General features: G+C 37.1%; 2 protein-coding genes across 7 annotated transcripts in view; both read right to left on the reverse strand.

Annotated features, from left to right (window-relative positions):
* Nucleotides 427-4741, reverse strand: LOC18781628. Of its 2 annotated transcripts, XM_020560271.1 has the most exons (12): nucleotides 4129-4734; nucleotides 3943-4045; nucleotides 3543-3666; nucleotides 3383-3403; nucleotides 3091-3156; nucleotides 2885-2923; nucleotides 2693-2773; nucleotides 2534-2581; nucleotides 2375-2425; nucleotides 2202-2270; nucleotides 1298-1543; nucleotides 427-1017 (listed from the first exon to the last, which is right to left on the reverse strand). In XM_020560271.1, the coding sequence occupies exons 1-12, from the start codon at nucleotides 4415-4417 to the stop codon at nucleotides 766-768; spliced, it is 1389 nt and encodes a 462-aa protein (XP_020415860.1). In that variant the 5' UTR covers nucleotides 4418-4734; the 3' UTR covers nucleotides 427-765. The 2 variants fall into 2 exon arrangements, with proteins under 2 accessions (XP_020415860.1, XP_007215360.1); XM_007215298.2 differs by lacking the exon at nucleotides 3383-3403 and having other exon boundaries at nucleotides 4129-4741.
* The window catches only part of LOC18782062, a 29503-nt gene continuing 9857 nt past the window's right edge, over nucleotides 5263-24908 (reverse strand). For 3 of the 5 annotated variants that reach the window (XM_020560272.1, XM_020560273.1, XM_020560276.1), the window contains 32 exons: nucleotides 24491-24641; nucleotides 23678-23773; nucleotides 23436-23537; nucleotides 22823-22881; nucleotides 22597-22699; nucleotides 21379-21561; nucleotides 21175-21291; nucleotides 19656-19936; nucleotides 17592-19171; nucleotides 16356-17449; nucleotides 15816-15944; nucleotides 15589-15738; nucleotides 13806-14378; nucleotides 13662-13733; nucleotides 13109-13570; nucleotides 12780-12963; nucleotides 11928-12693; nucleotides 11728-11844; nucleotides 11278-11551; nucleotides 10769-10882; nucleotides 10606-10689; nucleotides 10071-10121; nucleotides 9807-9986; nucleotides 9410-9732; nucleotides 8969-9310; nucleotides 8814-8877; nucleotides 8392-8538; nucleotides 7149-7253; nucleotides 6966-7076; nucleotides 6783-6887; nucleotides 6631-6700; nucleotides 5263-6464 (listed from right to left, as the gene is read on the reverse strand). In XM_020560272.1, the coding sequence (XP_020415861.1) occupies nucleotides 5776-6464; nucleotides 6631-6700; nucleotides 6783-6887; nucleotides 6966-7076; nucleotides 7149-7253; nucleotides 8392-8538; nucleotides 8814-8877; nucleotides 8969-9310; nucleotides 9410-9732; nucleotides 9807-9986; nucleotides 10071-10121; nucleotides 10606-10689; nucleotides 10769-10882; nucleotides 11278-11551; nucleotides 11728-11844; nucleotides 11928-12693; nucleotides 12780-12963; nucleotides 13109-13570; nucleotides 13662-13733; nucleotides 13806-14378; nucleotides 15589-15738; nucleotides 15816-15944; nucleotides 16356-17449; nucleotides 17592-19171; nucleotides 19656-19936; nucleotides 21175-21291; nucleotides 21379-21561; nucleotides 22597-22699; nucleotides 22823-22881; nucleotides 23436-23537; nucleotides 23678-23773; nucleotides 24491-24641 (8878 nt within the window). In that variant the 3' untranslated portion in view covers nucleotides 5263-5775. Of the gene's footprint in view, nucleotides 6465-6630; nucleotides 6701-6782; nucleotides 6888-6965; nucleotides 7077-7148; nucleotides 7254-8391; nucleotides 8539-8813; nucleotides 8878-8968; nucleotides 9311-9409; nucleotides 9733-9806; nucleotides 9987-10070; nucleotides 10122-10605; nucleotides 10690-10768; nucleotides 10883-11277; nucleotides 11552-11727; nucleotides 11845-11927; nucleotides 12694-12779; nucleotides 12964-13108; nucleotides 13571-13661; nucleotides 13734-13805; nucleotides 14379-15588; nucleotides 15739-15815; nucleotides 15945-16355; nucleotides 17450-17591; nucleotides 19172-19655; nucleotides 19937-21174; nucleotides 21292-21378; nucleotides 21562-22596; nucleotides 22700-22822; nucleotides 22882-23435; nucleotides 23538-23677; nucleotides 23774-24270; nucleotides 24419-24490; nucleotides 24642-24908 lie in introns of those variants that run through there. The other 2 variants (XM_020560277.1, XM_020560275.1) reach the window with 2 other exon arrangements.

Here is a 24908-nt window from a genome sequence, read left to right on the forward strand (position 1 = left end):
CACTTCTCATGTGTGAAAATTTGTTCCTTGTGTTATGCTGTGCTGAGTGATAAGTTATGTAATGTTTAACTGCAACTTAAAGGCGATTGCAGACAGATTGCATTGATCTTTATCAGATTCATTGACCTTTGGGATTTTCCTTTCACATTACTCTAAATTTGCAGATTGACATGAATTTGACAATGGGTGTTTGCAAATGCATGCTTGATGTAAATTTAAAGTTCATTGCTTTCACATTTGCTTGCCTTCACCCACCCAGCCTTGTCTTGCTTTTTGCACTTTGTTCTTACACTATCCCTGTTAATAGGACTTGAACTGATTAATGACTGCTTTTGTAGCTCTGTTCCCATGCTTCTGGGGACTCTTACTACTGCTAATGGCGGTATTTTGCCAAACATTCATCACTCTGTTGCCGAAGAAGATTGGTAAAGGGAAATGAGACATTGGATCTGCCTCTCAAGAATTTTAGAGTTGCTTTGTACATGGGGAAGAGCAGGGCAGATGAATACAATTTTAACAAGCATTAACAATAGGAAAATTCGATACATCAACCCTCCTTCCCTTCCATAAGTACCCTTGATCTCTAGTCAAAATTACAAGAATGGCAGGCTTCCATGGATACCCATATCCTGGCGTAAGAGAAGGTTAACACAACCACACAGTTTACCCAGGAACCCTCCTCAATGTCTTCCAAGTAGTTAATTGCACCTCTTTCCAGTGCGTTGTCTGCCACAACTGGAAGACGAAACACGAGAGGCATGAAAATCAATTGTATGTTGTAGGTCGAGGTTTAGGTGGTATATAAAAAGAATTCCCACAGTCTATTGGAGTATGCATCAAGGGGTTCCATCTATCAAATACCAATCGGCCTCCTCTGCCAATTCTTCCTCGAAATTTATAAGGTGGTGTTGGTACCCCATTTTGCGTTGAAGAATCTGATGGTGGAACAATGCCTGCAGCTGCCAACTTCTCTGGAACTAGAGGTCTTGTAAATAACAAAACTGGTTCAAGAGGATCCTGCATAAATCCCATCCAACAGTTCAGATTCACTCATATATACTAACCGAAAAAAAAAAAGAAAAAAAAAACAAAGGGGATCCTACATTCTAAATTAATTTTGCTAGAACTCCCTAACATTTGACATGGTAGCTTACTAGATATTGAATTCATGACAGTGACAAACTTCAGAAATCGCTTATGGAGATATCTCCCTAGTAGACAGAAGAAATAGGAAAGGAAGGGGGAAAATGGTAAAGCCGGATAGGTAGTCCAATTTACAAGAAGATAATTGAAGTACCATTTTATGAAGCCACCCTTGTGGCGCATGCCGCCGCCTAAACTCTTGCTTCATGGTTCCTGTAGGAACCATAACCATATTGGAGTCAGTTAAAGGCGGATTCTGTATTGCGGAAGGTCGTGTGCGGGGCCGACTGTTTGCAACATCATCTGAATCAACAAATTCATCCTCACTTGAACCAAATTTGCAAGATACAGGTGGAAATCCAGGAAGGGCCAAGCTATCTTCCAGGAGCTCAGTTTCATGCTGAAACCCAAAGGAACCAAAAAGGTCATCCAAAAAGGTCATACATGAATCAGCAACAGATCTTAAACCATTATGTATTACATGGCCCAGAAAATTTACCTACAAATGTCCTGAAAATTACCTTTCCAATATCAACTTCATGATAAATATGTATATGAAAAAGTTTACACAAGTACTAATCATGTGATTTTAACTTAAGAGTCCTTCATACACAGATGATTCTGTGGACAGCATTATATGCCTCATGGAAGGCATATCATATTTAGAGGTAAAAAGAAATTACTTTTTTACTTTTCCTTCACAATTTCTTTTTACTTTTCTTTCACAGCGGCATAGGGTGCTCCAAATAGGAATAACAATCTCTACGCTACATACCACAATACCAAACATTGGTAGCAACCTCCCTGAAATAGGAGAGGTAAAAGGACAACGAAGAAAATAGAGAAATTTACAATTGAGCTGCCAGTTTTATCTAATTCATTTATAATAAATAAAACAAACTTGTTCATACAACCTTGTGAAATAGTTCATGCAGGAAGTAGACTTAGATGAAAGTCAAATGGTACAATGGGTTTGTCAAGGTCAATCTTAAAGAGAAAGCTACCGCAGCATTGTTGTAGTTAAAGCAACCAAAGAGAATAATATACCCCAAGCATACCTTGTACTTCATTTGGATTATTTGAAGACTAACTTCAATCTCCATGACTTCCCTCTTTTTCTCTTCTCTCTGCATACATTTGTACATAAGCAATCAGCAGCATTGAGGAGAATTTCATCCCCAGATGAATATAATACCACCCAAGGAAACTATAAACACTTCAATTGAAGCACCTTGATTAAAGCCTCCAGTATGGTCTTGGCTTGGTCCAGGTTGCGTCTGACCTGAGAATAGTCAATTCCAAAAGAAAAGCTTGTGATTATGATGGTCAAATATAAAATTGTGAAATAAAAACATTTCTAGAAAAAAGAAAATTTGAAAGCAATACAAACCTGACGAAGCTTTTCAAATGACTGCACATTGTTTTCCCTTCTTTGCATCTAAAAGCAGGACAAGCAATAAAAACAAATTTACAAATATGTTTATAGAAAACCATTAACTAAAAGCTTCACCCAGGGAAAAAGGAAAACACAAACACGTTTGTCACCTACCCTTCTTGTGTGCAGTCTGTGGGTTTTCTCCCTTGGCCTAAAGACATTGTATGGGTTGGTGTCATTAACCGGTGGAGGAGGCTGTACACAAAGTGTAGATGAGAACCAAGAAATCATGATGAAGAATAAAATGATCTGCAAGCACATATAGGCAGTGACAATATAAGCACATAATCAAGTAAATAAACTAACCTGCAAACGCCGCAAAATAGGCTTCTGCCATCGTTCACGCTGCCAAAAATGGGGGAAAAGAATACATATTCATGAAAAAATATTTTTAAAGAAAAAAATTAGCCTGAAACTCAACTGAGTATCATGCAAATCAGGGTAGTCTAGCTGCCTGAAATTGAGTAATCAAATTAGGTTCTAAAACTCTCAAGCTTGTGTATATTACACACCTTCTCTTTCCAATAATTATAAATAGATTGGATAACAGCATATCTGAGGGACTGAGGTTGGAGAGCCTACATCCAAAGAGAAATTTTTTTTCAAATTAGTAACTTCATAAAAGGATTCAACAAGACCAAAAACTAGAAAAATAAGCATCAAAATGCAAACATAATAGATCTCTTATGAAAAGAGAAATATAACTTCTATCTTCAATAAAAGATGACCAGAAATTATCTTTTAGGATCTTCATAAACTGAGAGAATGGCAACCTTTTCTGTTTAGGAACATGAAAGTATGTACCTCAGTCTCATATAGTAAGACCTAAGAAGAACCAAATTGACACAAATAAATGAATGACACAACCATTGCGATACAGCTAATGAATGCAAAAAAGAACTATTCACAACTAGCATTGGCACTGGTCAGTTCATCTGGAAAAAGCAAAAAAAACGCACATCACCTCACTAGCAACATCATGTTGTAGAAGTACAGGGATTGGTGAAGCAAGTGTAGGAGTTATAACTCCTGCTCTTTCTCGCGCCTTATGATCCAAAACCTCCAACTTAAAAATAATACTCTCAAGCCTGCATGTATAAGCACACACCTGGACGATCAGCTTACCATCAACAGAAGTTGAAGAAAATAGATTAAAAACATAAGACAGTTTCTTTTGGAAAGGGGTACGCGGCAAATTCAAGCTTGAATGGTTGGTCGTCTGCATATTCCACAACATCAATTTTTTGAAATTGGGTTTATCAACTTACAGCCTAAATGCATCAAATGAATTAGAATGAAGGACTTAAGGGGGCTAGTTCTACTGTCCTTAATTGCTTGCTAAAAACAATGGGTAAAATGATTACTTGTCAGGAGCAAGAATATTCTTTTCTTTGTTGAACTCGTAGAGCCAGTCCTCATCCTCATTGTCTAGGTCATACTCCACAAACTCTCCGAGCTCGGCCCGAGCTGCAAATGATGGAAACAAGGTGTCAGCAACAGAATATGAAGAAGAAAATGGAGGTAAGCAATGAGTTTGAAGTTAGAAAAACCTCCTCTTGCGCGAAGGTACGAATTGGGTTGGGCAAAAGTGCGAGAATAGTCGCGCTCATAAGTGTCAACAATAACAAACTGAGGAGTTGGTATTTCAGGAGCGAGTTTCTTGTTGGTGGGGGTTTGGGGCACCTCAGTTTCAATGGCGGCATCGGCGGCGAGACGCAGAAGCTGAGAATTGCGAGTAGAAGTTGGGGTGTCATCGTCTTCGAAGTCCTTAACAGACTTGACAATGGGAAGCTTCTTGTGAATATCAAGAGGGCGAGGTCTGAATGAAAGCCTACTCATTTCGGCTTCTGCTCATATCTCTTCAATCCCTTTTGTTTTCCACACGAGACTAATAAACCAGCCTGTTGGGGTTCTTAGGGCTCAATTAGGGTTTGCTTCAGAAGTGCTTGTGATAATTGGACAGCGTATTGAATTGGGAATTTGTGTACGGTTTTGGATGTTCAGGAATCAAGAACTCGGATCAATCAAGCCCTAAATGTTTCTTCTCCGAGAAACAGAGCCAGAGACAGAGAGAGGCAAAAAAGGGATTTCGTGTTTCTGGCGTTGGAGACGAAGCAGTTCTGCAGAGACCGGATTGGATTGGATTGGGTTCAAAATCTTTTGGAAAATTATTGGCCCACTTTTGAATTAAAACTCTTTGAAACTTCGGCCCAACACAGCTGGCAGATCTATAAGCTTTAATGAAATTACTTATTTACCCCTTATCTCAATATTTTTCGTTTCGAACTTCTTATTTATTAATAATTTGTAAATTTTAAAAGAGAACGAGAAGAGATTATGGCGCCTCTTTTACCAATTTTATAACCTTGCTTGCAGCTTAGAAGAGCAGAAACACTTGTCAATTTTTTTAAGTGTTCTTCAAGGAATCACTTAGATTTTTAAAAATTTAAAAAGTTGTTTCAATAAAAATGCTCATGAACAAAGGCGTTTCCTACCGAAACACTCCCGACCGGTCACATTCACCTGGGGGTTATATATACACATGTTTTACGTCAGTTTTACCCCACTCTCTTTCCTTACCTCTGCTCCTAATTTTCCAGTCAGAAACTACAATATAAGTAGAACAAAGGAGAAAATCAAGAGTCCCAAGCAACACAAATTAGACATACCACCTGAAGAGGTGATAAAAAAAAAAAATATTTTCCGAATTCATTTGATTTGAACTTCTGACTAACATTTTATACATTAAATGTTTCAGTAACCACAAATTCACAAGTAAATATATGCAAAACACTTCCTCAAATTAGGAAATGAAAAACTAACCTATATCTTTCTACTGTACAAAATTTTGGCTTCTGTAGAAATTACATATCGAACACCAGACTGGAAATTCCAAGTCTACATTGTGTAAGACATAACGCGGGGAAAGGTCTCTGGCTGGCATTCTTAATGCTGCTTTCCTATCGGGGGAGTTAATAAAATAAAATAAAATCATACAAGTGACTCATTTCTCACTCCCTTCACCACGCTTCCTACAAAATTTAGTCCTTCAAACTGTGATAAAGAAGCTCGACTTTAGACCTAGTTGACATTACTCCATTGTAAAACATCACAAGATCTGTAACAAGTCCTCTGGCCTGCTAGCATTGTGCAAAATTCAATCCTTCAAACAAGTGTATAATTATGCTCCGCCCGACTTATTTAATGTTACTTCGATGCAGAAGATACCTACAACCCCACCCTTGCTCCTTTCCCAATTCAATCGTAGACAATAAATTCTGTAACAAGTTTTCTGCATCTTCTTGGTGCGCCAATTCCAAGTTTGTCTGAATGAGAGGAACAGTAGGATTGTTCCAACGCCCTGCTCCTGTTCCACTGCTTCTTTTAGCTTGCTGGTTTTGCCGCAAAGGAATATTTGAACTGCTTCCAACTATATGTACTACTCCTTGATCACAGTCAGCATGTATAACACTCTCCAAACGAACTTCCGATTCAATTACCCACTCCAGGTCAGCAGGAACACCTCGAAATTCAGGCTTACCTAAGTCCAGCAGACTTGAGCAGCTTACAATTAACACAAGCCTGTGTGTAATGATGACAAATTTACCAGCTTGTCTTAGTTCTTTGCACATGACCAAAATCTCATCCTTGAGCCTAAAACTATCATCCGCCTCTACAAGTGCTGATGCTCCAACAGCTTCTTCCCAAGTGTAAGGTCTTAAGGGAAGTTCCCTGCTTAAAGGCCTTGGAAGACGGACCCTAAAGCGCTGTTGCCCCATTTGATAGAACCTACTCCGGTTTCTGATACTCTGTGCAGTTTTTCCAGTAACTTCAAGAATACTAGCAGCTGGTTTAGCCACAAGTCCTGTAATACCTAAAGCTATGCCTGCACCATAGATATGGAGAACATGAGAGCATTATCAACAGCCAGGCAACCATATCTAAACACCTGAGCATCTTAAGGTGATAACATCCTTTATTCTGTTAGCTGCCGATCATAATGAAGGCAAACAAGATAATGTTATTATTAATGCATCCCTGTATTGCATTACCTGACAGGACACCAGGAAGACCATGTCTCTCAGCTCCTTTAATTGGTGATTGAAGAAGACCTGTGAGTCCCTGGAATCAACAAAGAGAAATTAATTGAATAAACCTCAGCATTTAACAAATTACTGCACAAATTGATATGCTATCGACATACCTCAAACACCCCATTTATCACACCCTTAGAGTGAGTCGCTACACCAATCTGCTGCTGTTCCACTCCTGAAACAGCCTGGTCATCAAATGTAAATGCCACAATGCCCTACAAATAAAAATCCAATTAATATTTAAAGAAGAAACTAAACTATGGACCACAAAATGTCGTTAGGTATGGAGTTACCTTGTGTGCAGCTTTGCTGAACTGTGTGGCAGCATCACTTATAGCATAGACAGTATTACTTAAAAGACTAGTGGTGCCTTGTGCCATGCCAGTAATAAGTCCAGTGGGGCTCTATCAAAGGATAAAAGAATGATTATACTGATAAATAGAGGAAAGTAATTTTTTTTTAATTCCAAAACTTACCAGAAAAATGCTCCGGGCAGGCACTGACAAGAAATCTCTAATACCAAGCCCCATACTCCTTGCAAATCCCATGGGATTGCCTATAACACCAGCAGAACCAAACACCTGCAAAATAGGTAATTCATTGCATGATGAGCAATGTAACAGTTAGAATGAGCAATCCAAGTCCTAAGAAGCAGCAGTCCACACAGACGGAAATTTAGTCTACGCATAGACTCTTTAGAGACTAGCGGAATGCGCCCTATGTTGAGGGGGCAAAAAAAAAAAAAAACTTACATGCCCTGCACTAAAGTGCCATAATACTAGGCTATGGATTTAGTAGAAGCTGAACAGATGTTGAATTATGCGTACAGTTGCATATATATAGGTCAAGATATGAGCCCCAACGTATGTTTGAAGCACAATTGCAACCAGCAGGTGTAAGTTAAAGATATCCCTTTTGGTAAACCCAGCTTTAAGCACAAGTGTGAATGGTGGAGTTTTAAAAAATTTCAACCATACACGATGTGGTGGCATCCGAGCATAATTGATGAGGTTAAAGTTCTAACAAACTTGCAAGAAGTGGATCACAACTAAATAATCAATAAACCTGTTTTTATTAGAATGTTCATCAATACAATGTTTCTATTCAAAAAAAAAAAAATAATCTTCACAATGCTCTAAGGTCTTTGAAATCTCAGGAGCTCTCTCTGAAATTTCAGAAGTGTATGAGACCTATGTGAAAACACCTTAAACCTTAGGGGTGCATCTGCGTTATTAACCCAAAACATTGTAAGGGTGTTTTAGTCCTTTGATCAGCTTTTTCATGTCAGTTACCTGTGATTTGCACAGGTTATGAGCAACAAATTTGAAATCTCTTGGGGTGTAAATTCAGATATTACAAGGGTTATGAGAAAACATGTTAAACCTCAAGAAGTGCAAATCTATAATGATTTTTAAAATTTTTTATTTATAACTAAGAAACAAAATTCATTGAATAAAAGAAGCATATACACGAAGTTCATGACAAAACAAAAAGACAGCAAAAATGTATTCAGCAGAACAGAACAAGGCATTACTAGGAGCACCAGCTCTCCAATCGGAAAGATAGCAAAGAAAAAACTTCCCCTAAACTCAGGGTTGCCAAAATAATTAACCTGTTTAACTAACCAATTGTGACTAAGAGAATAAAATTGCTCACTATTGCCAAGTGTCTCTAGACACCTTAGTAGGTAAATGTTTAGGGTCTAATGTTAACATTTACCTTATACATCTCATGAAGAAGTTGCCGTGTATAATGCCTTACAAGGATCTCTTGAAGAGACTCCAAGCTAGCAATTTGATGTGCAATTGTCAACTGCTTGAGATGGATTCGTGCACCCTCAACATCAGCAAGAGCCATAAGACCTCTCTGCAATTAAGTATCATTGTAAGTATGAGAAAGTAAACAAAGAGATTATGTATGTCTTCGGGCACATGGTATGTGGGTGTCTGTGTCTGTGTACAGCATTGTGAGATCGAAAGCCTATTCCTTCTTATATGACATCTACTCATACATTACCTCATTTTTTGCCTCAAATGCATGTACACAGCTCAGACAATATAAATAGTTTGAAACTTACTTTTTATGCAATTATATTATATACTATTTAAAGCTTCTCTTAGGATAATATTTATGCCACTTACATGGATAACAGATTCTCCAGCGGTAAGAATCCCATTTTTACGCATCCACGGAGCACTGGAAAAGCTGTTGAGACAAAATTCATAACTTGTCAAGTGGCAAATTTTAAGATATTTCCAACTATTCCAAAGGCATTTTTTATGGATTTGCAAGCCACCTTAAGGTCAAGTTGATGGGGCACAAATCAAACACTTCAACATAGATCTTTTTCTGTCTTCTAGCCAAAAGGTAAATTTGCTGCCATGGAGCTCCAATTGGAACTATTGAAGGTAGTGAGAGTCTGGGCTTGTGGCTTTCATTAAAAACGGGAACAGTCATTAAGTGAAGTTGGTTCACTGTTGCATAGGAATCCATTAAACCCGTATCCTTAATATGAGAGCCCAAGAATGGATCTGATAATGAAAAGACTCTACTCTGGAACCTTGAAGATACATTTTTGATGAAGCCAAAGAGGCTTAATATCAATTCTTGCTCAAGCTCAAGACAGAAATCAGCAACTCTGCAATTATTAAACAGACAACAATAAGCACTAAAAGTTATCAAATTATCTGAACTGTTTTAATTGAAGATTAACTGTTTTAATTGAAGAAATGTACACCTTAAGCTTATATATTCAAATGAAACCAATGAGACATCTTTCTTCCTCCACTTTGATACAGCAAGGTAGAATGCAGGTTCAAAAGAGCTGTGAGAAGTCCTTTGCAGCTTTCTTTCACTTCTTTGTTTCGTGACATCATCCTTATTCACATGGCCAATGGGATTGCTTTTGTAATCACGATCAAAAGACAAAATAACAGGATATGGAGAAGATCGCAGCTGGTTATCAATTTGCAATGATGTGATTTGAAAGGAGAGTTTTTGTTGATCCAAACTCTGTACGAGATCAATTGTAATGTTCTTTGCACAAGCAAAAAGCAATTCCTACAAAAGAAACAACAGTTAGCCATAGTTTGACAAAGCTCCACGGAACCTGATAGAAGATACAATTTCCCTACCTGTGGATGAATATTGATCATGGAGATACCAATGTGTTGAATAACAACTGAAATTCTTTCCATGAAACCTATACACTTGTCCTGTTTCTGTTCATCATTCCTTTTCTCTCTTAAGCGAGGGACACTTGTCTTCTTCATGTCATTTAAAATATGGTAACTTGAGTCAATAACATGGAGGACCTGCAATAAAGGAAGACAATCACTAAGCTAATGAAGATAAGTGATAGAAAGTTCATGGAATGTGCCAAGGTATAAGAGATGAACCTTCGTTGCTCCCTCGGCATGGATGGATAAATGCAATGTTCGCTCACGTTTCTGATTACAAAAGTTAGGACAAATTAACATCCAAATAGAATGCAGATATGAAGCTTAGAAGGAGAATAATCATACATGTGAAGCATGTGTGGTGATTTGATACAACATCAATGTAATACACACAACTTTATTTCCAAATACAATAAATTCCAGCAAGTATTCAAACAACCAGCTAACAATATGTATCCCACCATTTGTAGCAAACAAGCTTCAAAAAGTGAACTACATAGGTTAAGCAAATAATCTTTCCAAATTTATGCGTGGGTTGAAACACACGAAGTAGATGGGAGAAAATCTTGACACAACATGCCACAAACTGTTTTCAAACAACCAATTTAACTGTGCTAATTTATGAATATTTATTCAGGGGAAGTAACTACCTCAGAAGATGGGAGAAAATCTTGACACAACATGCAACAAACTGTTCTCAAACAACAAATTTAATTGTGCTAGTTACGAAAATTTATTCAGGGGAAGTAACTACCTCAGAAGATGATGGCAATTGCACTGGACTATACTCTTTTACATCATCAAGAGTGTATGACCCCAAAACACGTTTTCCAGGTACCTAACAAAAACAAAAAACTCTTTAGTAAGCACAATAAACTATCTATTATTACAGTTAACACACACAAAAAAAGGTGTACCTCCACAGTGAGACGATGTGGATAGCATGGTTCATCCCAGGCATAAGGGCAAGATGTGTAAGAGTGAACAGTAGTTTCAACAGTTTCACACCTCTGCTGGTAGATCCTTAGCCTCTAAAAAGTGCCAAGACGTGCAACAAAACCATTTTAGTAAATGGTATGATAAGGTTAAAATGCAAAAACGTGTTCACTAAGCTTTAGAAAGAATGCTCCACTCAAAAGTAGTTCACAACAATGCATTTTGGCATTTGCTTACGGCTCAACTAAATGTGAAACCAAACAGAGGTTTTCCTTAAACCAGATAATGAACAACTACTAATTTAAAAAACATGACACTGCTAGCAAATACTTATGAGAGAGAGACAGATAAACTAAGGAATTAAATGACAAATGACAATCACATCTCTATGAAGCAGGATAACAAGAAAATAGAAGTAAAACTCAAGGTAATACATAAACTATTCTGAAATATAAACTAGTTTTTTGTTAAAATTAATTGTTATACCAACCTCGTTCGAAAAATTATCAATTCTGTAGGGCATATACCCAGTCTCATCATCTGATATGAGAATCAAATTTGTGCCGGAATTTCCATGGAAGTTTCCAACAATCTTTTCATCTCCCATGGAGACGTCAGCATTCTGCACTTCAACACGTATCATATTTAATGAACCAGAAAGATAATTCCGCATTTTCACTTGAGTATCTCCAAGATGATCTGGCAAGAAGCCACCTGACCATTGCCATCCAGGTTCATCGTAACGAATGGAAACCAGTAACTCCCTGCAGAAGATTGAAATATGAACAAGCAAGTAAGAGGGAAGAAAAAGAAGGCTGATAGATAATATACATGAAAGATATCTCATCTCATGTATTTCTCATCTTAAAGTTTAAACTTGAGCATGCATTCAACCTATTCAACAAAGCCAAGATGATTCAGCATTTAAAACGTAACTTACATGGCTGTATCCATCCAGTGAAGATGAGAATGTTCTCCTATGCCCAAATGAAAAACAAAATCAGTTCCTTTCTGCTTATAACACACGTCCTTGCTGCATGCATTGCTGATAATGTACCTGCAAAATAAAGAAATTTTAACAAGATACAGAAATGAAAAAGCATATGATTTAAAATATCGGTGAATGATGGTTACTGTTACCTGGGTTGGAAAGTAATGGCACTTGTCCTCCCAGCAAATGGGGCAGCAACTGCACTAGAAGTTACAGACAACATGAATGCGGCATTTGATGATGGTTGAGGAACAAGGACAGTAGTAGAACCACTAGGTGGAACAAGGGAAAATGGACTTGACCATAGAGAATTTGGCATATTTTCTGTTAGATATTCAGGCAGACACCTGCTCGCTCTAACTGTAACTTCACCAACAGAAGAAACGGGGTTAGGAGAGAACATGCATGCCCTAGCTCTTCCACGCTCATAACCATAAAAGTTGGAATCTTTTAAGGTCAACTGACAGCTTGAACTCGATTGGTTCTGTGAACTATTAAAAAGAGAATTCTGACGGTCTAAATCACTTCTGCTTGAAAGCTCTTGAAAATTTTCTTGAGAGTTCAATGGATTCAAAGGTTTGCTAAGAAATATTTCTTTGTGAGGATTAGCATTCTCTCTAGCTGAGACAATGTGACTTCTTGACAAGGAACTCCCCAGACCATGTGAATCTGTAGCAAGATGATGGCTAGATGATACCAGACTGAGACCATCTTTTTTTCCATGAAGCAGTTCTTGTTCAGCCATATAATAACAAGATGGAACAGAGCAGCTTACTCCTTTCATTTCACTGGAAGCTTCTGAAATGAAGAGAGGAAAACCAGTGCAATTATACAGCAGAAAGGGAACAAAAATAAAAAGTTCCCTGGCACCAGAAAATGCATCCAACACCTTTTCCACGGTAACATATATAGGACCTAAAACAAAGTAAAACCAATACCATCAACAATCCTACTGAGCATAAAGTTACATTCAACAGAAACAATAACAATAACTGAACTACCGTTTGATGAGTCTGTATAAAAGGCCACAATTTCAGAGAGTGAAAACTTCGCTCCAGCAAACTTAGCCATCTTACAGAATGTTTCATTACGTGGGAAATTCAAAACTGCTGGCTTGAAGCCATGCAAAAGGATCTCCAATTTCAGGTGATGCGAAGGATCAACATTATGAAAGGAAGTTTCCACCTACACAAAACACAAAACACAAACAAAAAATAAAACTCTCCTGGGTAATGGTATTAATCTTTACAAGGATGAAGAAAATGAAAAGCAGCAGAGAACTCCTTATTCAGTGAAAGACAGATCTACTTGGCAACATCACAATACAAACCTCTGAAAGAAATGCAGTCCGAGTAATCCCACCACTTTCTATCGTCAATGTCACTTCCTTGGGAAGGTAGTTATTCACTACTAAAGGGATACTGAGAGTCACTTGGTGAACAAATTGCTTCTTTGACTCCTCTAACTTTTGTGATATTTGACCATCTACAACTGATTGCTTTAAAGTACTTTTCAGATGCGGAGAAAAGGTCTTCCTCGACCTAACAGATGAAGGTAAGCTGATATTTCGAACCGAAATGCAACATCGAAAGGGATCACTATTTGGATGAGCGGGATAGCAGACAAAGGACTTAAGAAATCCAATTTTACTCTCCTGTGAAAGCAGGTTGGAGAGGTTATAAACTTCACTCCAGAGATAAGAATCTCCAATTGGACGCCATCTAATCCTACCAGCCTCAGCCAAATGGAGAGGCAGTGGTAACTCTTGACCAGGGTATATTGGGTCTAGGATCTGAAACGGTAACATAAATATGGCATTGTTAATGTATTGAACTAACTAACTATCATAGGTCATAGAAATGAAAAATGGCTTCTGTTCCTACCATTGGGGACACACCGAATGGAATATCAAATCGCAGCTCCAGTGGCATTGAAGATGCATTTGAAAGTAAAACCTGCATGGATATAAAGTGTAAGGGATACCCTAAGAACATAAAATCATATCATAAATTGAGTTGTTATAATACCGTTGAGTACAGTCGTATTAACTTGGTGTAACGCTGTACCGAAACATCAAACACAACAGGAACAACAAAACCACCAATGGCATTTGTTCTATTATTTCCCCTATTGTCGTCGTATGCCATTGAAAAATCAACCTCAAAGTAGGTAAGTCCTACAAGATCCATTGAGATAGGATCAGAAGATACTGATGTTCCATCAAATTGAATGGTAATATACTGATGAGCAACCCCATTTGCCTTCTGCTCAAAAAGCCTCTCAGAAAAGTGAGCTGGCTTAACATTAATAAGTTGTTCCTCGGGAGTATCGTTGATATAGATTGGAATAGAAGAACCTGGTTGCACATATTTTCTGTTCTTCATTTCCGAGACACCAAAATCATCAGGATTAATTGGGCCTCGATAAACGTCATACAATAGAGGTAAAGATGTCAAATTTTGAAGTACATAAGGAGCGTATTTTCCTGCATATGTGTATTCAGCATAAGGAGAATTTAATAACTTCTGGCTCTCAGGAAGATCATTTGGACCTATCAGAACCCATGCATCCTTAATCATCTCAAATGTTCTGAACACACACTGTTAAGAAACAATAATGAGATGGGCTACAAAATTGACAACTTATTGAAAACCAATGTAATTCACTACATAGAAAACATCATAGTTGCTAAAATATTTGTAACTTCCAGATTTATGCAACTCTTGCATGGGTTCAAAGGTCATTATGGCATGTTTACTTACTTGAAATAGGGCAAGTCATGAATCGGGGAAGTATGGAATAGGGGAGATCAACTACCCTCTAATCAACCTAATTCCAGGTTTTTCAGGTATTAGATTACAAATCGTAATGTTGGACTCACATACTTGTTGATTCCATGTTTAGTAAACATAAGGGAAGTCAGTAATCGGAATAATTCTATTAACCGTTCTAGGTAAGTAACATGTCATTAATAGGGAGTCTAAAGTTGATTCGTATATTGTGATAAGAACCAAAAGGGATCGAATGTGGCCACCACCCTCAATGTGATCCAATGATTTGAGCCATCCTAAAAAAGACCCCATTCAAGGATCATCCTAAAAAATAATTAACAAAATCGGAAACTATTTGGTCATCTCATCTAGCTATGACAAAATAAATAGATGAATACACTGCTTCTGAAAGGTACTGAAGTGTCCATTATGATAATGATATGGTCAAATGATTTCTGGTTTTGCTGACTTATTGAAGGGTTGATTTTGGAATGGGAATCTAAAAATTAGACGGTTAGGATGACTGGACCACATTGCAGGATGGCCCCAACAGTGCGATCCCTTATGGTTATTGTCAAAAGGAATATCTCTTAATGTGGGGACCATACATTATATGTATATACTTGAATATTCTCTGACAAGGATATATGATGGGCACCATTTCTTTCTAGGGAGCATTTGAGGGGACGCAAATCCATAACTAACAACGAAGGCAACTACTGAAATGATAGCCATACTTAGTATTCATGAAGGGGGATCATCTTTTCAATTCCTCACAGATAGGTGTAAGATGTACAAATGTTTTATATGAACAAGCCCCCATTTCACTCCTTTCCAATGTGTGTGTTTCAGTTGTGCAATGAATAACAATGTGACTTCAAACAGGTGCTCTATTCAGGTTGCATATAAAAAATAATAAAAAACCTTCACATTTCATAGGTTGACAATAACACCCTTTATAAGATGCTTGAGACTTTTAGATTAGATGTACTGCAAATTAAAGGATATAGCAGGCTAAGGGATTCGGTGAAGTTCACACCTCTATAAGGGATTCAGTGAAGTTCAGATTAAGGTGCGCCGTTGATTTGATATTGATATCTGTCAAAATGGAGCTGTTGAGACTCATCTCTTGCTTTCGAATCACATCAACCTCAAACTTCCAAGGTTCAATAAAAGGTTCCCAGAAGACCTTCAGTCATTAAAGAAAGAAGCTATTAGAATATCATTGCTATTGAAATGCATGTGAAAGTGTTCGTCAAAATATACCTTGTGAATGTTATTGTAGTTCACTTGAAGGTCACCATTGACTGAACCTTTGAGGTTGTTTTGAGTCATATTAGCATGCAAAAAGATGTTCCCCATAAGAATTTGAAACAGCGGTCCACTACAACTCCACTACATAAACGCAAAAAGGAATCATTAGAATGGCAAGCCTCATGCATTTAGGACACAAACATGTCGATTATCTCAAATGCAATTTATTTTTCTTTTTATTTCCTTCTCCTCAGCGGTAAGAAATTCCAAAGTTGCATGTGTGATGAAACCAATCAAAATGATATTCAATACAGTGCTCTACTATAAAATAGATCAAGCACTAAAATGTTGAAGAAAGACAATCACACAAAATAAAAGGCCATGAGAAACCAAGCATTGCATCACAAAAATACAAGAGCAAACAGTAAAAAAAAAAAAAACTAGGAAAACATACCCTTGATTTACCTATAACAATGAATATAAATCAGATGATATGCAAACTATGGAAAAAAAGAAAATTTATAGCTTCAGTACTGAAGAAGGTCTGCATACCCTTCCATCACTTAGCAGAAACGAAATCTTCTTAAGTTGGACTTTAAAATCAATTCCTCCATAAGAAAATTGAGAAGGACCTCCTTCACCAACATTGAATGGTATGCCGTGCCAAAAGTAGAGAATCCTATGTGAAATCCATACATCTAAATGATCACATTGAACATCTACTTCAACATGTGCAAGCTCCATCTGGTTATTATTAGTCTGAGCTTCCAAAAAAACTTGGCAAATCTGGAAAAGAGGCCATGATTGACCACTTTCCTCCTCGCTCAACAATACCATGCCACTCAGTTTTTCCATGTTGGACTTCACTTTCACATTTCTTCCATCAACAAAAAGTTCACTACTTTTACTGCACAAAGTAACTGCAAGGCATCTAAAGTTTTTTCTGTTAGATGAATAATTTGGATGGCCCTCTCCATGACCTTCATCTACCTGATATTCCTCCCAACCATCATCACCAATCCAGACAGGAAAGTGACATGTAACACAAATATTTTCTGACTTCACAAACAGAACATCAGCATCTTGCTTTAAATTGTCAGGCTCATTTATGGATAATTGTCCAGGATAAGATTTCAAACAGTCAATTACATCAGTCCAGTAAGACAAATATAACCACACATCCACAGAAGGCAAAGAAACCAGTAGCTCCATTTCACCATGAGTTTCCTTTGAAAGAGAAAAATCAAGAACTGCTGAGGTTGAACACATGGATTTGAATCTTGCTAATACGACAGAATCAGGTAATGAATATAAAGCTAGTGAGGAAAAACTAAGCACTACACTTAAGAGATCGTCATTTCTCAATGATGCAGAACACATAAATTGCATTTCCGCCTTAGCAATAGGTTCTTTTAAGCCTTTTCCAAAGCGATTTAACTGCATTGACAAAGAATCGCAATAGCATCTTACTTCTGTAAATGTAATGCTTGAAATGACAGGTGAAACTGCATTATTCTGTTCTAAAGTCCTCTTTAACTGAAGAAACTGCGGAACATCAGATTTGAAACATTTAGATACATCAGAAACTTCAGAAAATTGATTTATGGCATCAAGAAGTCCCTCAAATCCATGAAAGAATTGAGCATCTGTAAAGAAAAAGAGAAGGGTTAATACTTCATACATGCAAAAAAAAAATTATTGTGAAGAGAACTTCACACAGGTAACATAATATATTAATACTGAAGTGATTTTGGTTAAGAACTTGAATATGAAATATGAAACTCTTACCCTCAGCCATAAGTTGACAGTTTTTAATCCTCGTCATGACACAGATGGTTGAGGGAGAACTTGAGGATTCATTTTCACATGGTATCTTCACCCAAACATCAGCACATAGGGGTGCAACTAGTGGAATATCTACATGCTCAATATCTTGATCAAACTTTAAGTAACTGCGTCCATCGTCCTTTAAAGAAAGGAATGACAGGAACAAGTCTCGTCCAAATAAATTTAAACAGTGATTTCTTTCAGAAAGTTTATGTGCAGGAACCCAACATTCAGGAGGAATATCATTCAATACATTATTTAAACTGCTGCTATCAATAAAACTACAATACAACTGCTGAAGTTCAGTCTTTAGAAAATGACCCTCATTGCTTTTCATGGGCAAAATCAAAGTAGAGTCCAGTATCTCAATCTTATATACAAGGGAACACTCATTTCCAGTTTCAGTATATTCACACCCTACAATGACAGGCTGCTCATTTGAATCTGAACTCCAATCAGGCAACGAAAAGTAACCAATTAGTACTGCCAGATACTCAGGAGGTAAAATGCAATATACATGCTGAACGCCAAAGCTTACTTCAATACGAGAACTCAAAGGCCCACATTTTTCTTTACTCACTCGTACATTTAAAATAGGAGATAAACTGGGAAGTGAGGGCCCCCACAGAAACTGACGTAAGTTCTGTGGGTACCAAGATGAAGTGAGAACTAATCCCTCTGTAGAACACAATATATCAAAGCAATTTTCAGAAATGAGTACGGATGACTTAGATGTAGGCAAGGTAATCGTCCCAACGATGCATGAAGAATCATGAAAATGCACTCTGATTTCACAGAGAGTTATATCAATGACAAACAGACTGCTGGTATCAGCAGAACTCCCATCCACATCAGACGCTTCAACAACAGATGCGGACTCTAATGGTGTGGCTTGAAAATTTTCAGATACCTTCTTTGTATTGGATTGTGGACAGCACATTCTGCCTTCCCTTAAACAGAAATATTCTCTCCACTCATGACTGGCATAAAGCAAAGAACTTTCAAGGCTACCAAGGGAACCAGAATTGCATATCGTAACAAAAGGAAAATGATCTAAAGGTATGCTTGCATGCTCAGAGGACCCAGTTTCAATGAAGTTCGAGAAACCAAACCTTTGAAACCCAAAACCATTAACCTTTTCTGGATTCGCAGCATCCACAGTTGAGCTAGAGGGCAGGTTACCATGATCAGATGCACCATATGTAGATAGCTTATCAAAAAATGCAATCAGAAGCCTGATTACATTTGGGTAACAGTGTACATCAGCATTATTCAAGCTTATTCTACATTTTTTATGAACTGACTCCTTCCTAAGAGACTCATACTGTAAAATAAAGCATGCTTCAGTATTTACAATGTTTTTGGCAAAATCATCACTACGGTTGCTCAACCCAATACCATGTTGATGTAAAGCACTTGTAGAAGATTGATTCCCATTTGAATGAAGAATAGGGCTATTACTTTCACCAGTCAAGTGAGAAGTGGTGATCCTCAATGCTTCCATACAGATCCAGAACTTCTCAAGTTCTGTAAGAGCATAGCTGCATTTTAAACAACTCAGCATGAACCTCCATTTTTTAGAGCAAGCTGATGATATTCAATTTTGGAAAATTAAATTGTAACCTCAATGCCCAAATACATGGGTACTGTCTGCTACAAGCAACATACAATTTTGTTGGATAAATATGAACTTTATGGAAGCTTTCATTGGCACTCCAAAAATGCCATCCTGCACTTCTTCATATACAAGTTCCCCCTATGTTCTTTTAAGGGAGGCGTGCATAATGACTCTTTTGGAGTGCCAATAACATTTCTGAACTTTACAAATCAAAAAGAAGAAAATACAAGGGTAGTCCATTACAATCCGGTGGCAGAGATACTTGCAACTCTGGCATGCAATGTGCTATCAGTTTACGCAATCAATGGTAAAACATGCAAGTGGATGTAATTGTCTGCTCAAGAGTGCAAACACATAGGCAAACCCACACGTATACACCACCACAAATAAAAAACAAGTAAAAATACCTGATATTCAATTGTTGGAACACAAGCATAATGGATGTACTGTTTTCTTTCTCATTTTCAAGTTCTACACGACAGCTGACTGTCTCCAGTTTGACATTGGTAGAGAAACCGAAAACAGGACTCCTCGATCCCTTTGATGCGACATTAAATGAATCAATAGTTTCCAAGGATACAGATTCAGAGCTCGATTGCAGAGCAACTAGGTAAGCAATTAATCCCAGAATTGCAGCATATAGGGATGGGGAGAAATGAGCATTAAGTGATGATACATTGATATAAACCTGAAATTAAAAGAAAAACTGAGAATCTTTTCAAACAACAAACCAACTGAGAACAACCAAACTATCTCTTAAACTAGCAAAAATAAAAAGTTAAAAGCAGTTTCATGATGCTAAGCAGTCTACCAATTGATAAATTTTGTTGGTTCACCAATGTTTTCAAAAGTTGAAACTACTAGGATATGAACCAACGATTATTTCATATTCAATCACTCCCACAGTCCCACTCACATGTGGACCTCTTCCCACATGTAGAGAGCCCAATGTGGAATTTAACTTACATTAGGGGATGAAAATACAGGGATTCAAACTTGGGATCTCCTTCTCTAACACCATGATAAGTTTGTTGGTTTACACTATTCCTAAAAGCTTAAATTGTTAGAATGCACAGTTATTTTATATTCTAACACCAAGGACATGTTTATATATGCATATGCAAACTTCTACACATGTATGCATAGCTGGTAAGTGGGCAATTAAAGCATTTTTATGTGGTAAACAATGATAAAACAGTACTTTAATATCTGCTTCATTTTGTTTGTTTCACATTGTCAATTTTAATACTATAAAAAACAATAAATTGAAGCAATACAAATGAAATATAAGTAAGACACAAGACAAAACTAACACTGGTAGCACTACGAAGAGTAGAAGGCTACAGTATGATACATAAGCAGGACCTGTACACTGCATCTAGCGTATTTTGAATTTTCCAGATCACCCCAGAATTTTAAAGTGTTGAGAAAACTTAAGCAAAACTAAAACAACAGCTTCAAAATACAAACATAAAGTACAACAGGACTTTACTAGCCTGCATGTTATGCCATTACGTAACCATAAATCAAACCAATGTTCTATATAGATTAACCTTTGAACTTTTCTTTTCTTGTATAGCTTCTTCTTGCCTGGACCAGTGAGTCATTCTACTTCAAATTAACTAGATTGGTCTAACTTTAGTTCAGGCAGGCATGGTCAGAAATTCAGCCTAGCATGTACTATGTGCTTTCCTAATAGGACGCGCCATCCAGAGATGTGGACAATGATTAAGAAGAAAAAGAAAATGCAATGTGCAAATAAACCATCAGCTCAAACTTGTAAACCACAAAGTACAATGCAAAAGACCATAATAAGGTTTTCAACAATTAAAAGAGAAGGAAGTACAATGGTATTCAGCTAAGATATAACCAAGACAGGGTAAGCATGATCTTTTATTTAAAAAAATATTTTACTAGTAAACATGCCTCCAACTGTTTCAATACAGATTCATCTTGGATCAAGCAACGTGCCAAGGAGATAGAAGCACTGAGTTTCTCCAAGATAGAGATCGGAAAAGTATGAGAAGGCATAGTTATCTTCATCTGCACAACAACATTATTATCACTAATTTGATCCCCAAAAATCTGAAAGAATAGATAGGAGTTCAGAGTATCTGACTAGAAACTAACCTCAAAATCATTTAACTTGACCTCAAAGTGATCATATAGATCTTGAAGTTGGAAGCTTAGAGGAACTTTACACTCAGAAACGGAAGTTAATAAGTTATTCAGAGCATATGCTTGTTCATTATCTGATGGATTAGACCCCATATCGCATTTAGTCCTAAACATAAGAGAGCCTGCTTCAAATACCTATCAAAATTGCAATAGAAGGGAGAAATAAGAAGACAAAAATAAAAGATCTTCAGTGTACTCCAAAAGCATTACGCAATATTTTTTCTCAAAAATAGTTAAACATCAAGAAGGGTGGACTGCTATTGAATTGAATGTTTATGGTTTGGTTGGTAGCTTGTTAGTTTTGGTTGTCAGATGACACCTTGTCCTTTGTAACCTTGTGACCTTTCCATTTATTACTAAGATCTCATTTATCCTTTAGAAAGAAAAAAAAATTGAGTTGGACTGATTGATGGCACGTCTGATATGAGAAGATGCAGGCTGGAATCATCTGGAGCTTTCTCTGAAGCCTCTTTTCAGATTTTTTATCCGAACTTTGGCCAGCTAGTACAATTTGGAAAGCAAAGGTTCCTCCTAAGTTTAAGGCATTCAGTTGGCTTGCAGGGCATTACAAGATGAATTGTTTTAATCTGCTACAAAGAAGTGGACCATATTGTAGTTTTCGCATCATTGGTGCATGTGTGCAAGATGCAGGCACAAAGTGCAGATCACTTGTTCATGCATTGCATGGTAGCTTCAAGTTTATGAGAGAAATTATTTTTGGATTTTGGTGCTGAGTGATACCGGCAAGGTGCTTCTCCTTGTTAAGCGAAAAACATGTGGTCTTTGAACAAAGGAAGATGGCTAAAGTCCTCTTCGGGGTGCAGCGCTTTGGCTGTCTTCTAGGTCATTCGGATGGAGAAGAAAAGGAGGAACTGTGAGATCACAGAGAGGCAGGTGCGTATCGCTTTGGGCTAGAATTGGGTTTTGAGCTTCATTTTGGGAATCTATATTATCTTCTATTATTTTTAAGTGAAGGCTGCACTTCGGCAGTTACATGTTTGTTTTAGCGCTGGTATGGGATATGTTGTAGCTTTTACTGTAGATCTGTTTTGTAATTCTGATGCGGGATTCTTGTCCACATTTATTGTACTTTTTTTATCCATAAAATAGCATCAATAAATGTCAAATTCAAAAAGCAACATTTGATGTAACATGTATCATGGGAATTACCAAGCTATGCTGCTCAGATATTGCATCTCTCCAAGGAACATTTATGATAATATTGAAGATACTAACATCCCACAACACTTTCCTAAGATGGGATAAAAGATATCTGCAAACAATAACATTGATATATTCATCAGTTTGTACGAGCCTTGACAACATCATGGATGTCGATAATTCTTAGGGTAGAGACAAGCAATGGAACATTGCAAGTGGCAACAAGAAAACTTACTCAGCTTTTGACAACAGTCGACCATTGACATTTTCGATCCCATTCAGCGACAAGAGGACCTGCAGCAGTTCATATTTCAAGTGTCAGTGGTTGAATAGAAAACCTCCAGTCAAGAACATCCAAAAGCTTATCAATGTGGCAAGGGAAGGAATTCATTACGCATAGTGAACAAAGTTTTCACTCTTGTATCATTTTTCCGTGAGCGAAGCAAGAGAACACTACTAAAATGGTATTTTCTATTTTTAAAACTCTCCAACTTTAGAACACTACTAAAATGGTATCTTCTCACATAACCTTCGCAACCTTTGCTAATTAAAACTCTCCAACTTTAGAAATTCGAGCAACTTGACACTCTGAGTTGCATTTTAAATGTTTTTTTTTAATTTTTTTAAATCTGGGTCCGAAAACATAGTAGCAGCAAAGAATCAATTTGGTGAGCAAAATAGACAAAAATCAAACCAGAGGGGGAGATATATATATATATATGTGTGTGTGTGTGTGTGTGTGTGTGTGTGTGTAATATCGAGCTTCAACAGAGTTGCTGATAATCATGCAAGGCAAAGACCAATAATAAAACAGAAACTTGTAGCAACAAATTTATATCAATTCTTACCCTTCCATGCTGACCTTCAAAGGACTTCAAAACTCCAAAAAAATCAATCAGATTTAGGAAAAATTCTGCATCAATAGTAACTTCCAGTGGTTGAAGCATGCCCTAGGTACAGGTGTTGGATAATGCAACAGTCAGTAAACAACTTCCAGACAAATAACAACCACCAAAACATATCTAGATATCCAAGAGAGGGTCCTTAAATAACCTACTCAGTATCTAACGGCAATAGATCGTAATGGTACCTTAATGGACAACTCAACCTCAAGGTTTGGTGACAAATCCACTTGCAATTTACAGGAAGGATGCACATTGTCCAATAGTTTCTTCTCAATAATAGGCTGAAAAGAAAATGATCATTCACAGGAACTGTCTTCTATAAGATTGCGTGCTAGAAATTAACGATTCCATAAAGATGTTATTTTAAGCAACATTTCTTATTGGAAAGAGAGTCCATTGAGTATGCGGTCAACTGGTTTGGAAATTAGCATGGCTTGAGATACATGAATCACGGTGGTGCAAGTAACAGTATCTAAACACCCACAAGTAACAAATTAATTATATAATAAATGGCATAGAAAGTTTCATCTCTGTCTAACTCAGGGATATTGCCCCAGTACGTAAGACCATCAGAAAGGTGGGTTGAATGAGCTTTGATTATCCACTGGAGTTTCACAGAAACACTTAATACCTAACATGAAAGTCATTTACTCCCCAGAAAAGAAAACCTTTGTTTCTTTTTATAAATTTTGTTTTAAAAAATGTCTGCAATTTTACCCCCAAAAAATAAAGAAAAAGAAACATCAACTAAAGGACAACGAAAAAATCAATTACAAACCCTTCTCATATGCAGAATGACTTCCTTGCTACAAGGATAAACCATCTGCCCTGAGTTGACAGTGGTGACATGGTAGCAGATTCTTCCCAAAACTTACACTTTACAAAAACCTTTGTTTCTTTTTATAAATTTTGTTTTAAAAAATGTCTGCAATTTTACCCCAAAAAAGAAAAGAAAAGGAAACATCAACTAAAGGACAACGAAAAAATCAATTACGAACCCTTCTCATATGCAGAATGACTTTCTTGCTACAAGGATAAACCATCTGCCCTGAGTTGACAGTGGTGACAATGGTTGCAGATTCTTCCCAAAACTTACACTCTACAATCACCCCATTCAACATCAACTCAGCAATTTCCTGGCCATACTTCCTGACAAATTAAACCATATAGTACCTAAAATAAGTAAATGATAAAGGTAATAGTACACTGGGAAAAAAAAAAGACAAAAAACACCAGTGCATGCATCTTTTGTTCGTGAAAGATAAAAATAGATCACTTACAGAGACAGATGAAGCAACTAATATAAAAATAAAACCTTTTGGTTGGCATATAAAGAAAAAAAATAGAAGGGAAGGGGACTGTTTTTGAAACTCCAAAAAAGTCATCATGCACTCTTGCAGTTGCAATTTCTCCCTT

This window comes from Prunus persica, chromosome G3, assembly GCF_000346465.2.
Source record: "Prunus persica cultivar Lovell chromosome G3, Prunus_persica_NCBIv2, whole genome shotgun sequence".
Classification (NCBI taxonomy): Eukaryota; Viridiplantae; Streptophyta; class Magnoliopsida; order Rosales; family Rosaceae; genus Prunus; species Prunus persica.

Coding starts and splice junctions, on each gene's coding strand:
- LOC18781628 (XM_020560271.1), bottom strand. CDS start 4,417: ATGAGTAGGCTTTCATTCAGACCTCGCCCTCTTGATATTCACAAGAAG. Junction 2,924..3,090: donor ATAATTATTGGAAAGAGAAG/GTGTGTAATATA, acceptor CATTTTTGGCAG/CGTGAACGATGGCAGAAGCC. Junction 2,271..2,374: donor TACTGGAGGCTTTAATCAAG/GTGCTTCAATTG, acceptor AAATGTATGCAG/AGAGAAGAGAAAAAGAGGGA.